Source organism: Doryrhamphus excisus, chromosome 19 (assembly GCF_030265055.1).
Source record: "Doryrhamphus excisus isolate RoL2022-K1 chromosome 19, RoL_Dexc_1.0, whole genome shotgun sequence".
Taxonomy (NCBI): domain Eukaryota; kingdom Metazoa; phylum Chordata; class Actinopteri; order Syngnathiformes; family Syngnathidae; genus Doryrhamphus; species Doryrhamphus excisus.
The window spans coordinates 15,995,418-16,013,613 of NC_080484.1; the positions used below are offsets into that span (position 1 = coordinate 15,995,418).

At 39.3% G+C, this 18,196-nt stretch overlaps 2 protein-coding genes across 9 annotated transcripts in view; one reads left to right on the forward strand and one right to left on the reverse strand.

Annotated features, from left to right (window-relative positions):
* The first annotated feature begins 1,566 nt into the window (after nt 1–1,566).
* On the forward strand, nt 1,567–18,016 carry eno4 (enolase 4). The gene is made up of 14 exons (XM_058056661.1): nt 1,567–1,943; nt 2,458–2,586; nt 3,141–3,325; nt 3,520–3,650; nt 5,730–5,899; nt 5,991–6,119; nt 7,418–7,486; nt 8,666–8,830; nt 8,931–9,056; nt 11,443–11,617; nt 11,748–11,809; nt 13,758–13,875; nt 14,137–14,241; nt 16,908–18,016. The coding sequence occupies exons 1-13, from the start codon at nt 1,782–1,784 to the stop codon at nt 14,193–14,195; spliced, it is 1,680 nt and encodes a 559-aa protein (XP_057912644.1). The 5' UTR covers nt 1,567–1,781; the 3' UTR covers nt 14,196–14,241; nt 16,908–18,016.
* shtn1 (shootin 1) overlaps nt 13,611–18,196 on the reverse strand; it is a 29,379-nt gene continuing 24,793 nt past the window's right edge. For 5 of the 8 annotated variants that reach the window (XM_058056655.1, XM_058056658.1, XM_058056656.1 and 2 more), the window contains 3 exons: nt 16,872–16,928; nt 16,746–16,796; nt 14,610–16,167 (listed from right to left, as the gene is read on the reverse strand). In XM_058056655.1, coding sequence (XP_057912638.1) covers nt 16,066–16,167; nt 16,746–16,796; nt 16,872–16,928 — 210 coding nt within the window. In that variant the 3' untranslated portion in view covers nt 14,610–16,065. The other 3 variants (XR_009120184.1, XM_058056653.1, XM_058056654.1) reach the window with 3 other exon arrangements.

The following is an 18,196-nucleotide window of genomic DNA, read 5'->3' on the forward strand; positions in this document are numbered from 1 at the left end:
AAAGGTTAGGAGGGGGAAAAAAAAAAAAAAAAGTGTGTCAATAATCATAATCACAATCATCGTAACCATCCTAGCAAGTCGCTTTTCATGGCTGATGTGGTGTATTGTTTGAATCAAAGAGGATCATGGCGGGTCTGAGGTGTGTGAACAAAGATCAAACCTTTTTCACGACACAAAGGCTTCCTTTCTGGCATATCTTCCATTGTTTTCTTCACTCCTGCTTGCTTGGCCTATTGAAATGTGGACATAAAAATAACTCCATCCTTCCTTCATGTCGGTGAAGCTGTCAACCTCAACAAGACAGCAGAAATCGAAAACATTTCAAAGGAAAAAATGATTGAGCCAATTGTGTAGTCATATTTCATAAATGGTATGCTGTGTATAAACAATCATCGTCCGTAAACACATATCTTCTCCATAATCACTGCAGGGAAAATAAATAAACAAGCTAGATATAATCATTAAATTAAGATATATTGACATAATAAATAAATAAAAACATTTAAAAAATATATAATTTGCTTATTTTAATCAGATTAATCACAGTTTCAAATGAGTTAATCAATTATTAATCACCATTTGCAACAATGTGTGAAATAATTTGAGATTGTTTTATTGAAAGAAAGATAAAACGGACATTTAAACCAAGCAATTTCCTTAATCTAGAACTTTTAATTACACTTTAATCCTCTTACATTATGGGCAATGCAGGGTTGCGTTCAATGACACCGACACGTTTTCAGTGTAGGTTTATTTTCTGGGATTTCCTGCGTTTATTTAAATGCATCAGATCACGTACTTCCGTATTAAGAGTTGGGTTAGCGAGTGACAAGAATGTCCACTGACTTGTTGTTTGTCTTTCTCTTCATTTAGACCACATGCATAATCAACATATGGTCATTTCTGGGGTGTACGTGAATGCATCTCGCGGTCGTCTCGTGACAATGAGGAAGTGTGGTTCCCATGGTGGTCCAGAGGAAGACTAGAGACGTGTTTGCGAGTGAGTTGCAGATAAATAGAGTATATGGTGTTGGAATTGCACTGCTGTTGATAAGTTGAGGTCAGAGTAAAGTTCTGTGTAAAATTAAAGTAAAACTCTTAAGTAAAACTCTTAAGTAAAACTCTGTGGAGACGCCAATGCCGCCATTTGTCGCCATAACAGGTAGGCGGGGCTAATTGCTAAACTTGTATGCCTTCATTACGCTAAAAAACAATAATTGAACAAAATTCATGTTGATGTCTTATTCAGCAATAAAGAATAAATAAATGAGGAAGCATGGATAAAAATAATAATGTTAACTTGTCATTCTGTTCCGTAGTTAGGGCGACCTGGCTTCAGCAGAGAAGGAAATGTTGAAATAAAGTTGTTTTCAACCAACTTTATTTCAACATTCCAGCATTCCAAAACAAAACAAAACACCGACCGTCTTCCTGGTTCAAAGGTCAAGCAAGTTCACGCTACATAGCTGTCCGAGGCAATGCCTGCAACAATACTACCTTCATGAAAATACTGAGAATAAGGAGTAAACTTACATAAACACGGTAGACAAGCATCGACATTTGATATTTGTATAGATCCATCCACCTCTAGTTTATTTATAAAGTTGTAAATCCAAATGAGTTGAAGTGAATGACGTTTACACTGATAGCGAACAGCGGCGAGAGAAAGGGCAGCTCGAGACCACGACGCCCAGTCTCGGGCTGTCACGTGCACGCGGCGCTCCCATGACAACGGACAACAGCAAAGGTGTTCGAGGGGGGGGGCACGTGACAGCAGGACCATGTCTTATCTGTTCAATTGTCTGTCGGAGGAGGACCAGGAATTCCACCACATCAAAAACACTGCTGCTGACTTCTACCGGGCCAACAGAGTACCAGAGGAGCTGGAGGTCGCCCTCGCGGAAGCTTTCTTCCAGAACCCGGAAGACGTCTACGGTTACCTGGTCCACAAAATTTCACTTCCTTGACCTTCCTTACCGAATAGCATGTTTAGATAATTAGCTGAGCTAATGTGAGGGCTAATTTACGTTCTCGAGTGAATGTAATTTTTATCACACATGGGTTATTAATGTTGGCTATTTCCTCCGATACTCTTTATTTTGTTGAGTGCAGCGCTTTTAAAGTGAAGAACCGAAGTGTGTTACCGAGTTTCAGGCTGCCGTCCATCTCGGTATTGATCGTCAGCGGACATTGTAGTAAGACCCCCGGTTACATTGGTGGGAAAACACTGCACACTTCCGGTCTTCAGAATAAAAGCTACTCAGCGGTTTAGTTGATTTCAACATGGCCGTGGTTTTATTTACAAATTAAATTTAAGCATAAACAAAAACCAGACAAAACATTGATACCACAACGATTAGGGCACGACGGAGCACAAAAAGCAGCCTTCAAGCCACGAGGCTGTAAATAACTGTTTTGACTGTAGATAATAACTTCTATAACCTCTGACCTTTTTAGGCAAACCATTTCACGAAGCTGTCATCGGCACCACTCATCAGCAGACTGCAAGCGAAGGACGTGTATGACTCCAGAGGACAACTCTGCGTTGAGGCTGAGGTGGTCTGCGTCATCTGCAATGAGGAAAAGGTAAAACTTTTTAACCGCTGTTCTATGGTCACTTTATTTTTTGAGTTATTTTGAGTTATAGTCTAATTTGCATAATTTGACATGGCTCAAAAGTCAGTGTTTTCTTACGACATAAAAGAATAGATGAACGCTGGCATAAACCAAGGCTCCTACGCTGGCTGACATGATGCCAACTGAGACATTCCCAATGTTTGTATATTATTTTGACAAAAATAAAGACAGTTTTTCAGTATAATCCCATGGCTTCACGCTACCACACCCTACCAAAAACATATTTGTGAATAAATTATGCTGTTTGTAGTTAAATACGGCTTCTTATATGTCCAAAAATATTCATATTTAAGCACATTTGACTAATTTTATTTCCTAAATATAAGCATTGTCAAACAAATGGCTATATGAAGTAAAATACAAATATAATGCATCCAGAAGAGGTTGTGTAATGTTACTGAAATGTTAGTGGAGACACACAAGCACCAGACTTGATGGGCAGAACAACAGATTTCAAGTATTGTCCATGACCGTTTTTCTTCATCTGGGTTGTTTGTGTGTAGAGCGTATCCTCTGCTGCCATCTCCAGCCAACTGGGACAGAAGGAGACGGGTGTGGACTGGCAGGCCAACATTGAGGAGAGGGAGCGCCACGTCATGACTGCAGTCCAGTGGATCACTGAACATCTGTGCAAAATGCTAGAAAAACACGACCCCTGTGATCAATCACAGGTTGACCAGAAACTCAGGTAGGGGGATCACTTCCAGATCTTGGGAATCTTTGGCTGCATTTACATTGAAATGAGTTAATGCTAATGCGCCGATGCAGTGTCTGTATCGCATTTACATTTCCTTACCGCCTGAAACGACACACATGGACACACAAATCCATTTCTTCATTTATTTATTTCAATTTATCTTCATTTATGTTTGCACATTGCAGTGACTTCTTCATAGCCCGAGACCTGGAGGAGAGAGAAATCAGAAAGAAGATGGAGGAGGAGATGATGTCCGTCACCGAACAAGAGGTGGAGATTCCACCTTCTCCGCCCGATAAGAAGAAAGACAAGAAGAGTAAAGTATTCTTGCCCCGTTCTTGCATTTGGTGATAACGTTTTTCTTCAGTAATCCCTCCTTCATTAGTTCCAGACTCGACTGTGAAGTGAATTTCCACCAAGTAGTATCCTTTATCCAGTATATAAATGCAGTATTTTCTTTTATGTATTTATTTATTATTTTATTTATTTTTTTTTCAGTTATATAGTTACAGCATAGAACAGGGGTGGGCAAAATTTTTTGACTCGCCGGCCGCTTTGAGTTAACAAAATTGTCCGGGGGGCCAGAATATATATTTAACCCTTATAATTTTTTTTCCATTTCATATTCCAGGTATTCCTCAAAAAACATGTTTTTGATATCATGCCATTCACATTTTTAACTTACCTTTTATACATTTTAAGAAATTTTAGTTTTTGTGTTACTACCCCAACCTTCCATAAGTGGGTCAAAAATGACCCGTATGCATTTTCTATGGAATCGAATAAGAACCTTTGATTCTTATCAACTTATCAACTATGTATGTTAAAATTTGAAATATTTAGAAGCAGTTGTGGTTTGTGAAATAATCACTAATAAATACAATAAATCACTATATTGACAGTTACTATGGTACCCATTATGTCATTATATGGTCATATCACCTCGTACTTCTGTACGTGACAAAAAAAAACCTTACACCATATTAGGAAAGCAGGAAGTGATCAAATTATTATGTCATTGTAGAGTCACATCACTTCTGTACGAGGTACATTATTAAAAAAACAACAAAAAAAAACCTTAAACTGTATTATGGAAAGCAGGAAGTGAACAAATGTAACAGTTAGTGATTGTAAAAGCACCAGATGGAGGAGTAGGATTTAATAAGCTTTGCTTCTTCCTACTCCTTTTGGACATGTGGAACTGGGAACTGATTATGTGATGCATTCAATTGTAATCTGATGCATGGTCAAATGAAATTAAACCATTACCATTACTATAGAAAGCAACTGGCGGGCCGGATTCAACCGCTTAATGGGCCGCATGTGGCCCCCGGGCCGTAGTTTGCCCACCCCTGGCATAGAACAATTCATTTATCGCAGCAGTGTGTGGAACCAATGAAGGATGATAAACAAGGGATTACTGTATGTCTTCTGAATGTGTTGCTATGTTATAATGCTATGGTATGCTATGACCAGGGGCGTCCCTAGGTTCTGAGGACGGACGGGGTTGGGGGGCAGGGGGGGGGCTGGTTACTGGGTATGGCGCAGTGAAGGGGCTCTCTACCTTACACCATGAAATAAAGGGAAATGGACAGATTTATGATTATAAATTAATGACAGGTAATGTGAATATTTATTTTAACTCCGATTCTTGCCCTATTATATAAAAATTATCAGAGAGTTTTTTTGTAAAAAAAAAAAAATCAATGAAAAATATCTAATTATTTGGGGGGGCTTAAGAAAATAATAACATACACTCAAGACAAATAGACAAATAAATGATAAGTAAAGTAACGTGACTCATATTACACAAACATAATGATGAACCAAAGGAAACATGACGCTCACGAGAACAACAGTGACGTCACACAGTTAGCTTGAACGCTGATATTAGCACCAACGAACAAGGGAGCCTAACTTTGCGAAAAAGGGCGCACAAACAACCGCACAGCTCCCACGATGGAGCCAAAAAGTCACCTCCACGCGTCCACGCACAGCATCAACTCTGTGAAATGGTGGATGAGGCTCAAGAAGGCTCAGAGACGTCATAGATCGCTCAACCGACCAAACGGCGCACTGTGGTGCGTTCACTGACGGCTGAACACAGTAGGACGAAACAACACTCAAAAGCTGAACATTATCAGTGACACAATGTAATGTAAATTATGGGCTTTCTAACATTTAGAGTTAGGAAATTTAGACTTTTCAGCTTCATTCAAATTTATAATATATAATTTCTTCACAAAATACAGAAATGGGCATATTTCACACATAGTGGCAAATGGTGATTCATCGTGATTCATTCATTTTAAAAAATGAATCAACGCTAACAAAGAAAAAAAAAAAACAGATAAAAGTAAACAGTGTCCTAACAACATGTTTGTGTTATTCACAGAAAAAAAAGGCAACGCTTCAGAGAAGCCATTTTGTCCGGCCGAGCCACCCGAACCTGTGCTACCTGGATGCTTGGCCATTGGCTCGGTGTCCCTGGCTGTGGCCAAAGCCGGGGCCCAAATAAACGGCGTGCCACTCTACAAGTACATCAGAATGCTAAAGAACCCGGAGGTGACATGCGCCACAAATACTCCATGTTGCGTGTAAAGCCATTCATGTCAAGATTAAATATGTGTGTGTGTGTGTGTGTGTGTGTGTGCAGGATCAGGACAACTTCCACATCCCTCTCTCTTTGGTGACTTTACTGAGATGTGGGAAGACTTGTCCGGGAAAACTGAAACTATTGGAGGAGGTTTTACTCATCCCAAAAGCAGGACACCAAGTCAAACAAGTACACGGTCTTCTAGTACTGTATCTCATACTGTATGCATCCACATGTATACTCAATACACTGACAACGATACAACATGTACATGTTATATGTTCACTCGGTATACCGCTACGGCCCCTTTTTCAGCCCCCGTGACCCGGACACAAGTCAGCGGAACAAAATGGACGGGCATCAGTATTTACTGGGCGGCAATGCGTATCTGGATGTTCAGTCACATTTGCACATCCCTGTTATACCCGCAAACATAATAAACCACAATAATACACCACAGTAATACAAATCTGCAGCTTTGAATGTAATAATCCCACAAATGCAAATTTCCCACAAACGTAATAAATTTTGCATACTGCAAACGTAATACTGAATTTCCTGCAAATGTAATAAGTATTACATTTGCAGGAAAATGATTACATATGTGGGAAAGTGAAAATGTGTAAATGTAATAACTTCCCACAAATGTAATATGAGACAAAATAATAATATTTGTGGTGGTTGTTTGTTCTTTCTTAATTAATTTTTAATGAGGGAGAAGGTATAGATGTAATTTTGAGGATTTTAACAAGAAAATTCTTTTTTTTTCTTTTTTTTTGGGGAAAAAAATATTATTCAAAGAGTATCATTTGAATACATTGAAGGAATCTTTAATTATTAAATTATAATTTATTTTAAAGATAACATAATTGTGATAATTGCAATTATTTTAATAAAATTATTATTAATTATTATTAATTTTATTAATTTTTATTAATTTTATTAATTTTATTAATTTTATTAATATTTTCATTAATATTTTCATTAATATTTTTTATTATTAATTATTAATTATTATTGATTTTTATTTATTAATTATTATTAATTTTTTTTATTAATTTTTTATTTTTTTTTATTATTTTTTATTAATTTTTATTCTATTATTATACTATTATTATACTATTATTATACTATTATTATTATATTTCATTATTTCTTTTGATTATTTCTCCATATACACATAAAATCACACATACAATAATACACTGTAACTAAAACGCACATGTACGCCCACAAACTAAATGTAATAATTCAGTATTACGTTTGCATTGGTCAAATTCTATTACGTTTGTGGGAAATGTATTATATTTGCGGGATTATTACATTCAAAGCTGCAGATTTGTATTACGTTTGTGGTTTATTAAGTTTGCGTGTGTAACACATCCCTTTGAACAGGAAGACTGTACCAGGTTTTTTCATTGCCTTTCACTGTAGCGACTACTTTTCCACATTGTCATTGTTGCTGAACTATGACCTTTCTTTAACAGATCATCACAATGGCCATGCAGATGCAGCAGGAAATAATGAGAATATTGAACACTTCAGGAAAAGGCGGGGTGAGCGACATTGCCATTGATTTGGTAGAATAGCAACTATCAGAACTATTCAAACGGCATTCTTACACGTCTCATGACAGAATAGAAGCGAAACAAGGGACGCTAAGAATTTTAATCTTTTTGTGGTTAAGCAAAATTTCAAAAAGCAGCAAAAGAATTCAGTCGTGAAGGCCTGGAGTTTTGTTCAAATGAGTATTCAACCATTCAAACCGGCCAACACAATTTCATCCACGGAGCGAGTGAGTGGGACACGCTCAATCATCGTAACCTTGCAGTCCCTACTGGCTCCTTTACAGCCATTCCTTCCATTTTACTCGTTTATTTAGCGATTGCAAATTTGCACCAAGCAGTTCGAGGCCGCAAGTGGACTTAGAATTTTGTGGCGTTCCCCAAATTATTATTACATAGTTGTGGCGACCAAAGTAAGATCACGGCGCCCTCGACGTACAAACAGGAAGTGGAACATGCGTCCTGTGCACCAAATGTGAGGATGCTTATAGACGTACGGATGTCTCTTCATTGGTGGAGCCGATGCACGCAAGTTGGAAGACCAATGTCCGTCAAACTTTAGTAAATACATTTACTTAGAATCCCTTAAATAGTAATAGTACTAATAACCCATAATAACATGCATATATTCCGCGTGTCCGTGAATGCACCTCGAACACACAGATGTGTATGTGAGTTGGTGATACTGTACATACGTACATGGTACATGGTACATGGTGTGGACGCCACACTGTGCCATAACAAAGGGGTGTGGCTTGCCATGCGTTCAATACGCTAACAATTTTACCAATTAAAATTGGTAATTTTAATTACCAATTTAATTAATTTTAATTAAATTAATTATATACAACCATTAACCATTCATTCATTTTCTACCGATTATCATCACGAGGGTCGCGCGGGGTGCTGGAGCCTATCCCGGCTGTCTTTGGGGCGTGATTGGTGGCCAGCCAATCACAGGGCACATGTAGACAAACAACCATTCACACTCACATTCATACCTATGGACAATTTGGAGTGGCTAATTAACCTAGCATGTTTTTGGAATGTGATACTATTAGACTATATCTTTGTTGACATAGTTTGTAATGCGGTAAACACACAATCAGCAGTCAATCAATCAATCAATCAATCAATGGAATTGACAAATCCAACCTTGTTTGCTCCAAGGCCATCCAAGCCGTTGCGAGCGACAGCGGAGTGATACCTCTCAACTTTGATCGTCCCGAGCAAGCCTTGGATCTGATCTCCGAAGCCTGCAACAATCTGGCACTTTCACTGGGCACCGAGATCCACCTGGCAGTCAACTGTGCTGCCCACGACCTCATGGACTACGTGAGTTCAGAAAAACTACCACGTGTTCCAGTCTTTAAATCAGACCACAGGAGTTCATTGGGAACCCAGTAATGTTTGCCTGTTCTCGTCTCCCTTTCAGGTCAAGGAAAAGTACGAGATCGCAACGGGGGTTTTTAAGTCTCCCGATGAGCTCGTGGCCATGTATCAAACCCTGGTTAACAAATACACAGCAGTGGTGGCTTTCATCGATCCTTTCAGGAGGGAGGTATGTCCAACTGGCCTTTATCCCAGCTCATAACTAAATGGACTCAAATGTCTCATTCCAATAGAACTTTATTTTAAGGCATCAGTGATCAGTAAGCTCTAGAAAAGCTCTAATAGCTGCTGTGTAATAGAGAACATTCAAGATTTACGAAAATACACAAAAATACAGCAGTATTTTACAGGGGTTACTGAGGAACTAATGAACAAACTACACCACTACAGAACACACTACATTGGTAGAACATTACATTGGTAGAACGCTACATTGGTAGAACGCTACATTGGTAGAACGCTACATTGGTAGAACGCTACATTGGTAGAACATTACATTGGTAGAACACTACATTGGTAGAACACTACATTGGTAGAACACTACATTGGTAGAACATACTACATTGGTAGAACACTACATTGGTAGTACACTACATTGGTAGTACATTACATTGGTAGAACACTACATTGGTAGAACACTACATTGGTAGAACACTACGTTGGTAGAACATTACATTGGTAGAACACTACATTGGTAAAACACTACATTGGTAGAACATTACATTGGTAGAACACTACATTGGTAGAACACTACATTGGTAGAACATTACATTGGTAGAACACTACATTGGTAGAACACTACATTGGTAGAACATTACATTGGTAGAACACTACATTGGTAGAACACTACATTGGTAGAACCTGACATTGGTAGAACCTGACATTGGGAGAGCATTACATTGGTAGAGCACTACATTGGTAGAGCACTACATTGGTAGAACACTACATTGGTAGAACACTACATTGGTAGTACATTACATTGGTAGAACCTGACATTGGTAGAACCTGACATTGGTAGGGCATTACATTGGTAGAGCATTACATTGGTAGAGCATTACATTGGTAGAACACTACATTGGTAGAACACTACATTGGTGGAACACTACATTGGTAGAACATTACATTGGTAGAACACTACATTGGTAGAACACTACATTGGTAGAACACTACATTGGTAGAACCTGACATTGGTAGAACATGACATTGGGAGAGCATTACATTGGTAGAGCACTACGTTGGTAGAGCACTATGTTGGTAGAACACTACATTGGTGGAACGTTACATTGGTGGAACGTTACATTGGTGGAACGTTACATTGGTGGAACGTTACGTTGGTGGAACGTTATGTTGGTGGAACGTTACGTTGGTAGAACACTACGTTGGTAGAACGTTACATTGGTAGAACGTTACATTGGTGAAGCGTTACATTGGTAGAACACTACGTTGGTAGAACACTACATTGGTAGAGCGTTACGTTGGTAGAACGTTACATTGGTAGAGCATTACATTGGTGCAACATTACGTTGGTAGAACACTACGTTGGTAGAACACTACGTTGGTAGAACGTTACATTGGTGGAACGTTACATTGGTGGAACGTTACATTGGTGGAACACTACGTTGGTAGAACACTACGTTGGTAGAACACTACGTTGGTAGAACGTTACATTGGTAGAACGTTACATTGGTAGAACGTTACATTAGTGGAGCGTTATATTGGTAGAACGTTACATTGGTAGAACACTACGTTGGTAGAACGTTACGTTGGTAGAACGTTACATTGGTAGAGCATTACATTGGTGGAACACTACATTGGTAGAACACTACATTGGTAGAACATGACATTGGTGGAACACTACATTGGTGGAACATTACATTGGTAGAACATTACATTGGTAGAACACTACATTGGGAACATACTACAATGGTAGAGCATTACATTGGTAGAACATGACATTGGTAGAGCATTACATTGGTGCAACATTACATTGGTGGAACACTACATTGGTGCAACATTACATTGGTGGAACACTACATTGGTGGAACACTACATTGGTAGAACATTACATTGGTAGAGCATTACATTGGTGGAACACTACATTGGTGGAACACTACATTGGTAGAACATTACATTGGTAGAGCACTACATTGGTAGAACACTAGATTGGTAGAACGTTACATTGGTAGAACGTTACATTGGTAGAACACTAGATTGGTAGAGCATTACATTGGGAACATACTACAATGGTAGAGCATTACATTGGTAGAGCATTACATTGGTAGAAGTGTGTTTAGGTTGCATCTTGTATACTAGCCTGATGAAGAGCTGGTAAAATAAATGTAAGCCTGCTCCAGGATGGGTAATATAGTCATACACCAATCGGACAGGACTTGTGGCTAATGGTGTGTGGCAGACATTTTCATGGGCGTATCAATAACTTGATGCGTATCAATAACTTGATGCGTATCAATTTCTGGGTGGTCCGGGAGAGTAAACCCCCTAAAAAGGTGCATATCTACCATACCGTGGTGCCAAGTGCTTTCGCCCTCTGCAAGGATGCGGACCAATGGGAGAAGCTCAGCAACGTGATGGGAGACTCGTGCTCACTGCTCTCTGACATCACATACAAGCCACAAGCTCCGCCCCTTCCTGGAGTCAGAGGTCGTCTCCTAAAACACGTCAACGAAATAACGGTCAGCGACTTGATCCGCATCTCAGCGGAAGAACAAGGTAGTACACGTCCAGGTTGAAGAACAATAGGGCTGAATTTGAGCTCCATAGAAGTCAGTCGGCCATTTTTTCAGTCACAACCAACAGCAGGCATTTGTATCATGTGGCCTGATGCGTTTCTGTCCTGCAGGTTCACTTATATTTGGGACGGTCAGCAATGACGCCTGCAGTGACGACTCCATGGCAGACATAGTAAGTATCTTCAATCATGGACTTTTTATGGGCCATTTCTCACTCAGGATAAACCAGGGGTTGGCAACCTTTACTGTCTAAAGAGCCTTTTTTTTATCATGCTAGGTGTTAGTATTGCTAGCATGGTAATGTTAGCATACTGGCATTTTTTTTTATTTATTTTCATGAGTAGACACATACATAAGGACTTACCATTATTGTGTCAGTTGTAAGCATGCTAAAATGAGCATTTTAGCATTGCTAGCATGCTACCGTGCGGATACTAGCATCTCTTGAGATTTTCATGAATATTAACTCGTATGTATGCTCATATAATTATACAAACCTTTTTCACTTAAACACTATTATGCTAGGTGTCGGCATGTCAACGTTAGCAATGTTAGCATTCGCTTCTGTGGTATGTTTTCATGGTAGACATGTTTGTGGATATATGGGGGCACTTGGCACATACATTAGCGGTTAGCTTGCTGTGTTGGAAAGGAACGTAGGAAAATGGGTCACAACAAGGAGACTGATGACCGGAGCCGCAGGTTGCCGACCCCTGGTATAAACCAAGAAAAAGACAAAAAAAAAAAAATGTTTTGAATAGTTTCCTCTCATTGATGTCCGTGCTGCATGTGTAAAGTCAACATGTGGAGTGTGTGCTGGTTTCGTGCCGAAGCCCGCAGCGGCCGCTGTGCTGCTGATTGCCGTGCCTCCACACCACCACCACCACCACCACCACCACTTCAAGCTACATAGTCACGTTCCTGATTGGACTTATTTTATTTATAAGCTCTGAATGTTACGTCGCAATCAGCCCTTTGTAGGCCCAGTGCCCCCCCCCCATCCTTCTGTTTTTATGGCATAAATCCACCACTAAATGGTATGCCCATAAAAAATGCTAGCTTGGACATTGCGATGTAAGTCAATGTTGTAATTCTATGCTTCAATTTGCGGCCGGCATCCCTAAATATGCTTTTTAAACAATATGCTTTTTTCTCCCAGCCGTCCGCCGTCTACATAATCCACACTCAAGTAAGGATTTACCATCATATATGGACTTGGATTGATTGGCCATGGTGCCTTCAGGGACCACCCAACAAAGTGCCAAATTTCAAAGCTTGGTGAAAAAGCATTTTCAGCTTTTTTAAAAGATGGTAGGGCGGCACGGTGGTCTAGGGGTTAGCGCAGCTAGGAGACCAGGGTTCAATCCCACCCTCGGCCATCTCTGTGTGGAGTTTGCATGTTCTCCCCGTGCATGCGTGGGTTTTCTCCGGGTACTCCGGCGACTCCAAATTGTCCATAGGTATGAATGTGAGTGTGAATGGTTGTTTGTCTATATGTGCCCTATAAAAATATCAAATTATTTAGGGTAGTAGGCTAGTATTAGCCTGCTTATTGGCTTGCTTATTAGCCTGCTTTTGCCCTATTATAAAAAAATTTGTCAGATTTTTTTTGTTAAAAAAATCAATAATTTTTTTTTTAAATCAATAAAAAAATATCAAATTATTTAGGGGAACATTTTAAAATAGGCCTAATGACGCCACTGGTCCTTAGAAGTAAAAAAAAACAAAAACATGCTAGGTTAATTAGCCACTCCAAATTGTCCATAGGTATGAATGTGAGTGTGAATGGTTGTTTGTCTATATGTGCCCTGTGATTGGCTGGCGACCAGTCTAGGGTGTACCCCGCCTTACGCCTGAAGACAGCTGGGATAGGCTCCAGCAACCCCCGCGACCCTCGTGAGGAAAAGCGGTAGAAAATGAATGAATGAATGAATAAAAGATGGACAAGTTTATTTTTTTTTTAATTTTAAAGCAGGGGTGTTCAAAGTGCAACACGCGAAATACGCGTAAATGCAAAAAATGCTTAAAAATGTTGAATGCAAAGCCGACATGCAGGCTGTGTTTTTATTTCAATACATTGCAAGTCTTTGTCAGCTGGTGTGTGCGGTTGTTTGTTTCAGGCGGTGGGTCTCGGTGTGGACTACGTGAAAGTGGGAGGTCTGTGGAGTGGCGAGAGGATGACTAAATACAACAGGCTGGCGTGTATAGAGGAAGAGCTGGCCCGACAGGGAAGCCTGGGTATGTTGCTTTTTGGATGAGGAGGCCACACAAAGGTCTTTCTGTGTGGGACGTGAAAGGAAGCAGTGTGTGAGGAGTGACACACAAGTGTGTATTTCTCTTACCTCGGATGTGTTAATTGGCCGCCTAACCGTACGCCAGGAGACGGGACAGGAAATGAGGAAAGCTTCTGCAACTTGACGCTCTTTATCATGTGTTGGCCCCACAGGGAAAGTACACACAAACGTAGTATTTCTCATTCTTACTTTGTCTCATCCACAGTCTCCAAGGAGGAGTACCCCCCTCCGCTGTTGATTGAAACCACACAGGCGGAGGAGTAACATCGCATCTTCATTTCATCCGTGCAGTGGATCATTCTTCATACCAGTTAGTGCAAGACCGAGTACTTCACACACATACTTTTAATACACTAGTATGTAATATCACTTTTGCTCAATTGAAGCATTCATTCATTTATTATGGTCCCAGGCCGAGTGCCCAAAACACAGTAATATTGTCATGTTTTATCTCATGAGATCTTGTACCGCATCCTATGGCTTTATATGCAATGTAACACTCCTGGGCATTTAGCACCTCGGTGCTAAATGAAGCCTGAAGCTTGAATTAGCAAACACGCACAAAGAGTGAGGGACTTAGCACATGCTCGATACTGGTCATGTTTCAGGCGTTAGAGAAATTGGGCAGGTGTCAAGGGGAAACAACACCGCACCAAATGGACGAGGCCTGCAGGAAAAAAAAGGGAAATCAAACAAATGACAAACAAACAAAGTGGGACATCCACCCATTAGTCCTCTAGACGTGAAATAACACACACAATAAGAGAAAATAAGACATAGAATACCTGTTCATGACCTTCTAAATACAATTACATTACATTATTAGAGCCCTCCAGACATGAAATAACACCCCTATAGTAACCTACACACTCCTATTACCCAATATAGTAGACATAATAAGAGAAAATAAGACATAAAATACCTGTTCATGACCTTCTAAATACAATTACATTACATGATTAGAGCTCTCTAGACATGAAATAACACCCCTATAGTAACCTACACACTCCTATTACCCAATATAGGAGACATAATAAGAGAAAATAAGACATAGAGTACCTGTTCATGACCTTCTAAATACAATTTTAAACATTATTAGAGCCCTCTAGACATGAAATAACACCCCTATAGTCACTTACACGCTCCTATTACCCAATATAGTAGACATAGTAAGAGAAAATAAGACATAGAATACCTGTTCATGACCTTCTAAATACAATTTTAAACATTATTAGAGCCCTCTGGACATGTAATAACACCCCTATAGTCACCTACACGCTCCTACTACCCAATATAGGAGACATAATAAGAGAAAATAAGACATAGAATACCTGTTCATGACCTTCTAAATACAATTTTAAACATTATTAGAGCCCTCTAGACATGAAATAACACCCCTATAGTCACTTACACGCTCCTACTACCCAATATAGTAGACATAACAAGTGAAAGTAAGACATAAAATACCTAATTCATGGCCTTCTAAATACAATTTTAAACATTAGAGCTCTCTAGACATGAAATAACACCCCTATAGTCACCTACACACTCATATTACCCAATATAGTAGACATAATAAGAGACAATAAGACATAGAATACCTGTTTATTACCTTCTAATTACACTTTTTTTACATTGTTAGAGCCCTCTGGACATGAAATAACAACCCTATAGTCACCTACACACTCCTATTACCCAATGTAGTAGACATAATAAGAGACAATAAGACATAGAATACCTGTTTACCACCTTCCAATTACACTTTTTTAAAACACTGTTAGAGCCCTCTGGACATGGAATAACAACCCTATAGTCATGAATATTAAGTACCAACAGCCTGCCTTGTCTGGAGTCATGAACACCAATCTTAATCGAGGCAAGCAAGGCCTGCATGGTGTTTTGGGGGTCTTTTGTGACCCCTTGGCTCTCACTGTGGTTGGCTGGAGTCCCAAAGCTTTAGAAATGGCTCGAGAACCTTTTCCCACACGGATAGACGTTAAACGCAAAAATGTTTATTCTGATTGAAGCACAAACGTGATCAAGTAGATTCCATCTCTGCGTGAAATACGAACATACCTCATAGCCATAACCTCATCGCCAAAAGCAGTGGAGTCACATGACCCAAGATGAGATACTACTGTGGTGTTGCCTTCAGCGCACGGCAGCGTCTGAGCAGGATCTTCTGCAGCTCCTCATCACAGCTCGTGGATGAAGACGCACTTGTGGTCAAATCACCCTGAACATGAATATGAATATAGATCACAATCAGGTTTGTTGCATGAGTTAAAATAACTGTTCAGTCTGTTCATACATGCAAGCGATGCATGGCGAGATCATATCGGATGCAATACTGCCACCTTGTGGACACTTTTATGCTTGTCTTATTGTGCACTTGCATCATGCCCCTATTTGCCTTGTAAACAAAAGGAAATAACATATTCGTATTTGGTATCAATGAGGCAACATTAAGGTGAGCAAATCAAGCGCTCCTTTTTCCTCCTGCATGTCATATTCCCCGATGAGGGAGGGGGCAAAAAAAAGGTACCACCCCCTGAAACGACACGTTTGAAAAGTTACACCGGCTCCTTGGAGCGTGTGCCCGAATACAGTGCACCTTTCTGGGCCACAGCAGAGTGGATATGTTGTATGTTATAATGGAAGCGTCCACTAGGGGTGTGTTGCTTTTCATAGCTAATTCTTCAGCTAGGGAACAAAAAAGGAGCATTTATTCTCTTCCTCGCCTTAAAACCGTCCAGTACATACGTACTGTAACACCCCTAATGTCTAATGTCATGTAGCGTATTTCCACAATACCATAATTGCTTTAAGTTCCTGGAAGGCAGAACGAGAGGGCGTGTTCTCCATCTGCCAAGAAAGGAAAAGGAACAACATTTGTAGAAAACTTATGTTTTCTATTATTGCTAAGTTTCTTAGCCGTACCGCATTTGACTTATTTCTACTTTCTATTTTTTCCAGGTGACGAGGAGGAGGCGGAGCCTGAAAAAAATCAATCAATCAATCAATCAATCAATCAATCAATTTCTGGCCTTCTTAAAGGTGCCTGTTGTTCTTCTGGTTGTGGGTTTGTACTGACCTTGTACCCTGCTTGTACTCTTACTTGTACTACCGAGGTACTACTACTATACTTGCTTCATTCATTTCCTCTCCTGGCCTCCTTTGTTGCTGTACTCAGTAGTTACTATTTTCATTTTCTATATATATATATTATATTCTACTATAAAGTGTATTTAGAAGGTGGTAAAACCAGGTTTTCTATGTCTTACATCTCATATTATGTTTACTATATCGTGTAATGAGAGTGTCAAGGGGACCATAGGGGTGTTATTTCATGTCTAAAGGGCTCTAATCATGTTAAAAAGTGTAATTAGAAGGTGGTAAACAGGTATTCTATGTCTTATTGTCTCTTATTATGTCTACTATATTGGCTAACAAGGTGGATATAAGGCTGTCACCTCATGTCTAGATGGTTGTAATCACATTTAAAAGTGTAGTTAGAACATGGTAAACAGATATTCTATGTCTTATATGTCTTATTGTCTTATTATGTCTACTATATTGGGTAACAATGTGGATATAGGGCTGTTATTTCATGTCTAGATGGTTGTAATCACATTTAAAAGTGTGGTTAGAACATGGTAAACAGATATTCTATGTCTTATATGTCTTATTGTGTCTTATTATGTCTACTATATTGGGTAACAATGTGGATATAGGGCTGTTACCTCATGTCTAGATGGTTGTAATCACATTTAAAAGTGTCGTTAGAAGGCGGTAAACAGATATTCTATGTCTTATATGTCTTATTGTGTCTTATTATGTCTACTATATTGGGTAACAAGGTGGATATAAGGCTGTCACCTCATGTCTAGATGGTTGTAATCACATTTAAAAGTGTAGTTAGAACATGGTAAACAGATATTCTATGTCTTATATGTCTTATTGTCTTATTATGTCTACTATATTGGGTAACAAGGTGGATATAGGGCTGTTATTTCATGTCTAGATGGTTGTAATCACATTTAAAAGTGTCGTTAGAACATGGTAAACAGATATTCTATGTCTTATATGTCTTATTGTCTTATTATGTCTACTATATTGGGTAACAAGGTGGATATAAGGCTGTCACCTCATGTCTAGATGTTTATAATCACATTTAAAAGTGTCGTTAGAAGGCGGTAAACAGATATTCTATGTCTTATATGTCTTATTGTGTCTTATTATGTCTACTATATTGGGTAACAAGG

Coding starts and splice junctions, on each gene's coding strand:
- eno4 (XM_058056661.1), top strand. CDS start 1,782: ATGTCTTATCTGTTCAATTGTCTGTCGGAGGAGGACCAGGAATTCCAC. Junction 7,487..8,665: donor ACACTTCAGGAAAAGGCGGG/GTGAGCGACATT, acceptor GTTTGCTCCAAG/GCCATCCAAGCCGTTGCGAG. Junction 13,876..14,136: donor GGCCCGACAGGGAAGCCTGG/GTATGTTGCTTT, acceptor TCTCATCCACAG/TCTCCAAGGAGGAGTACCCC.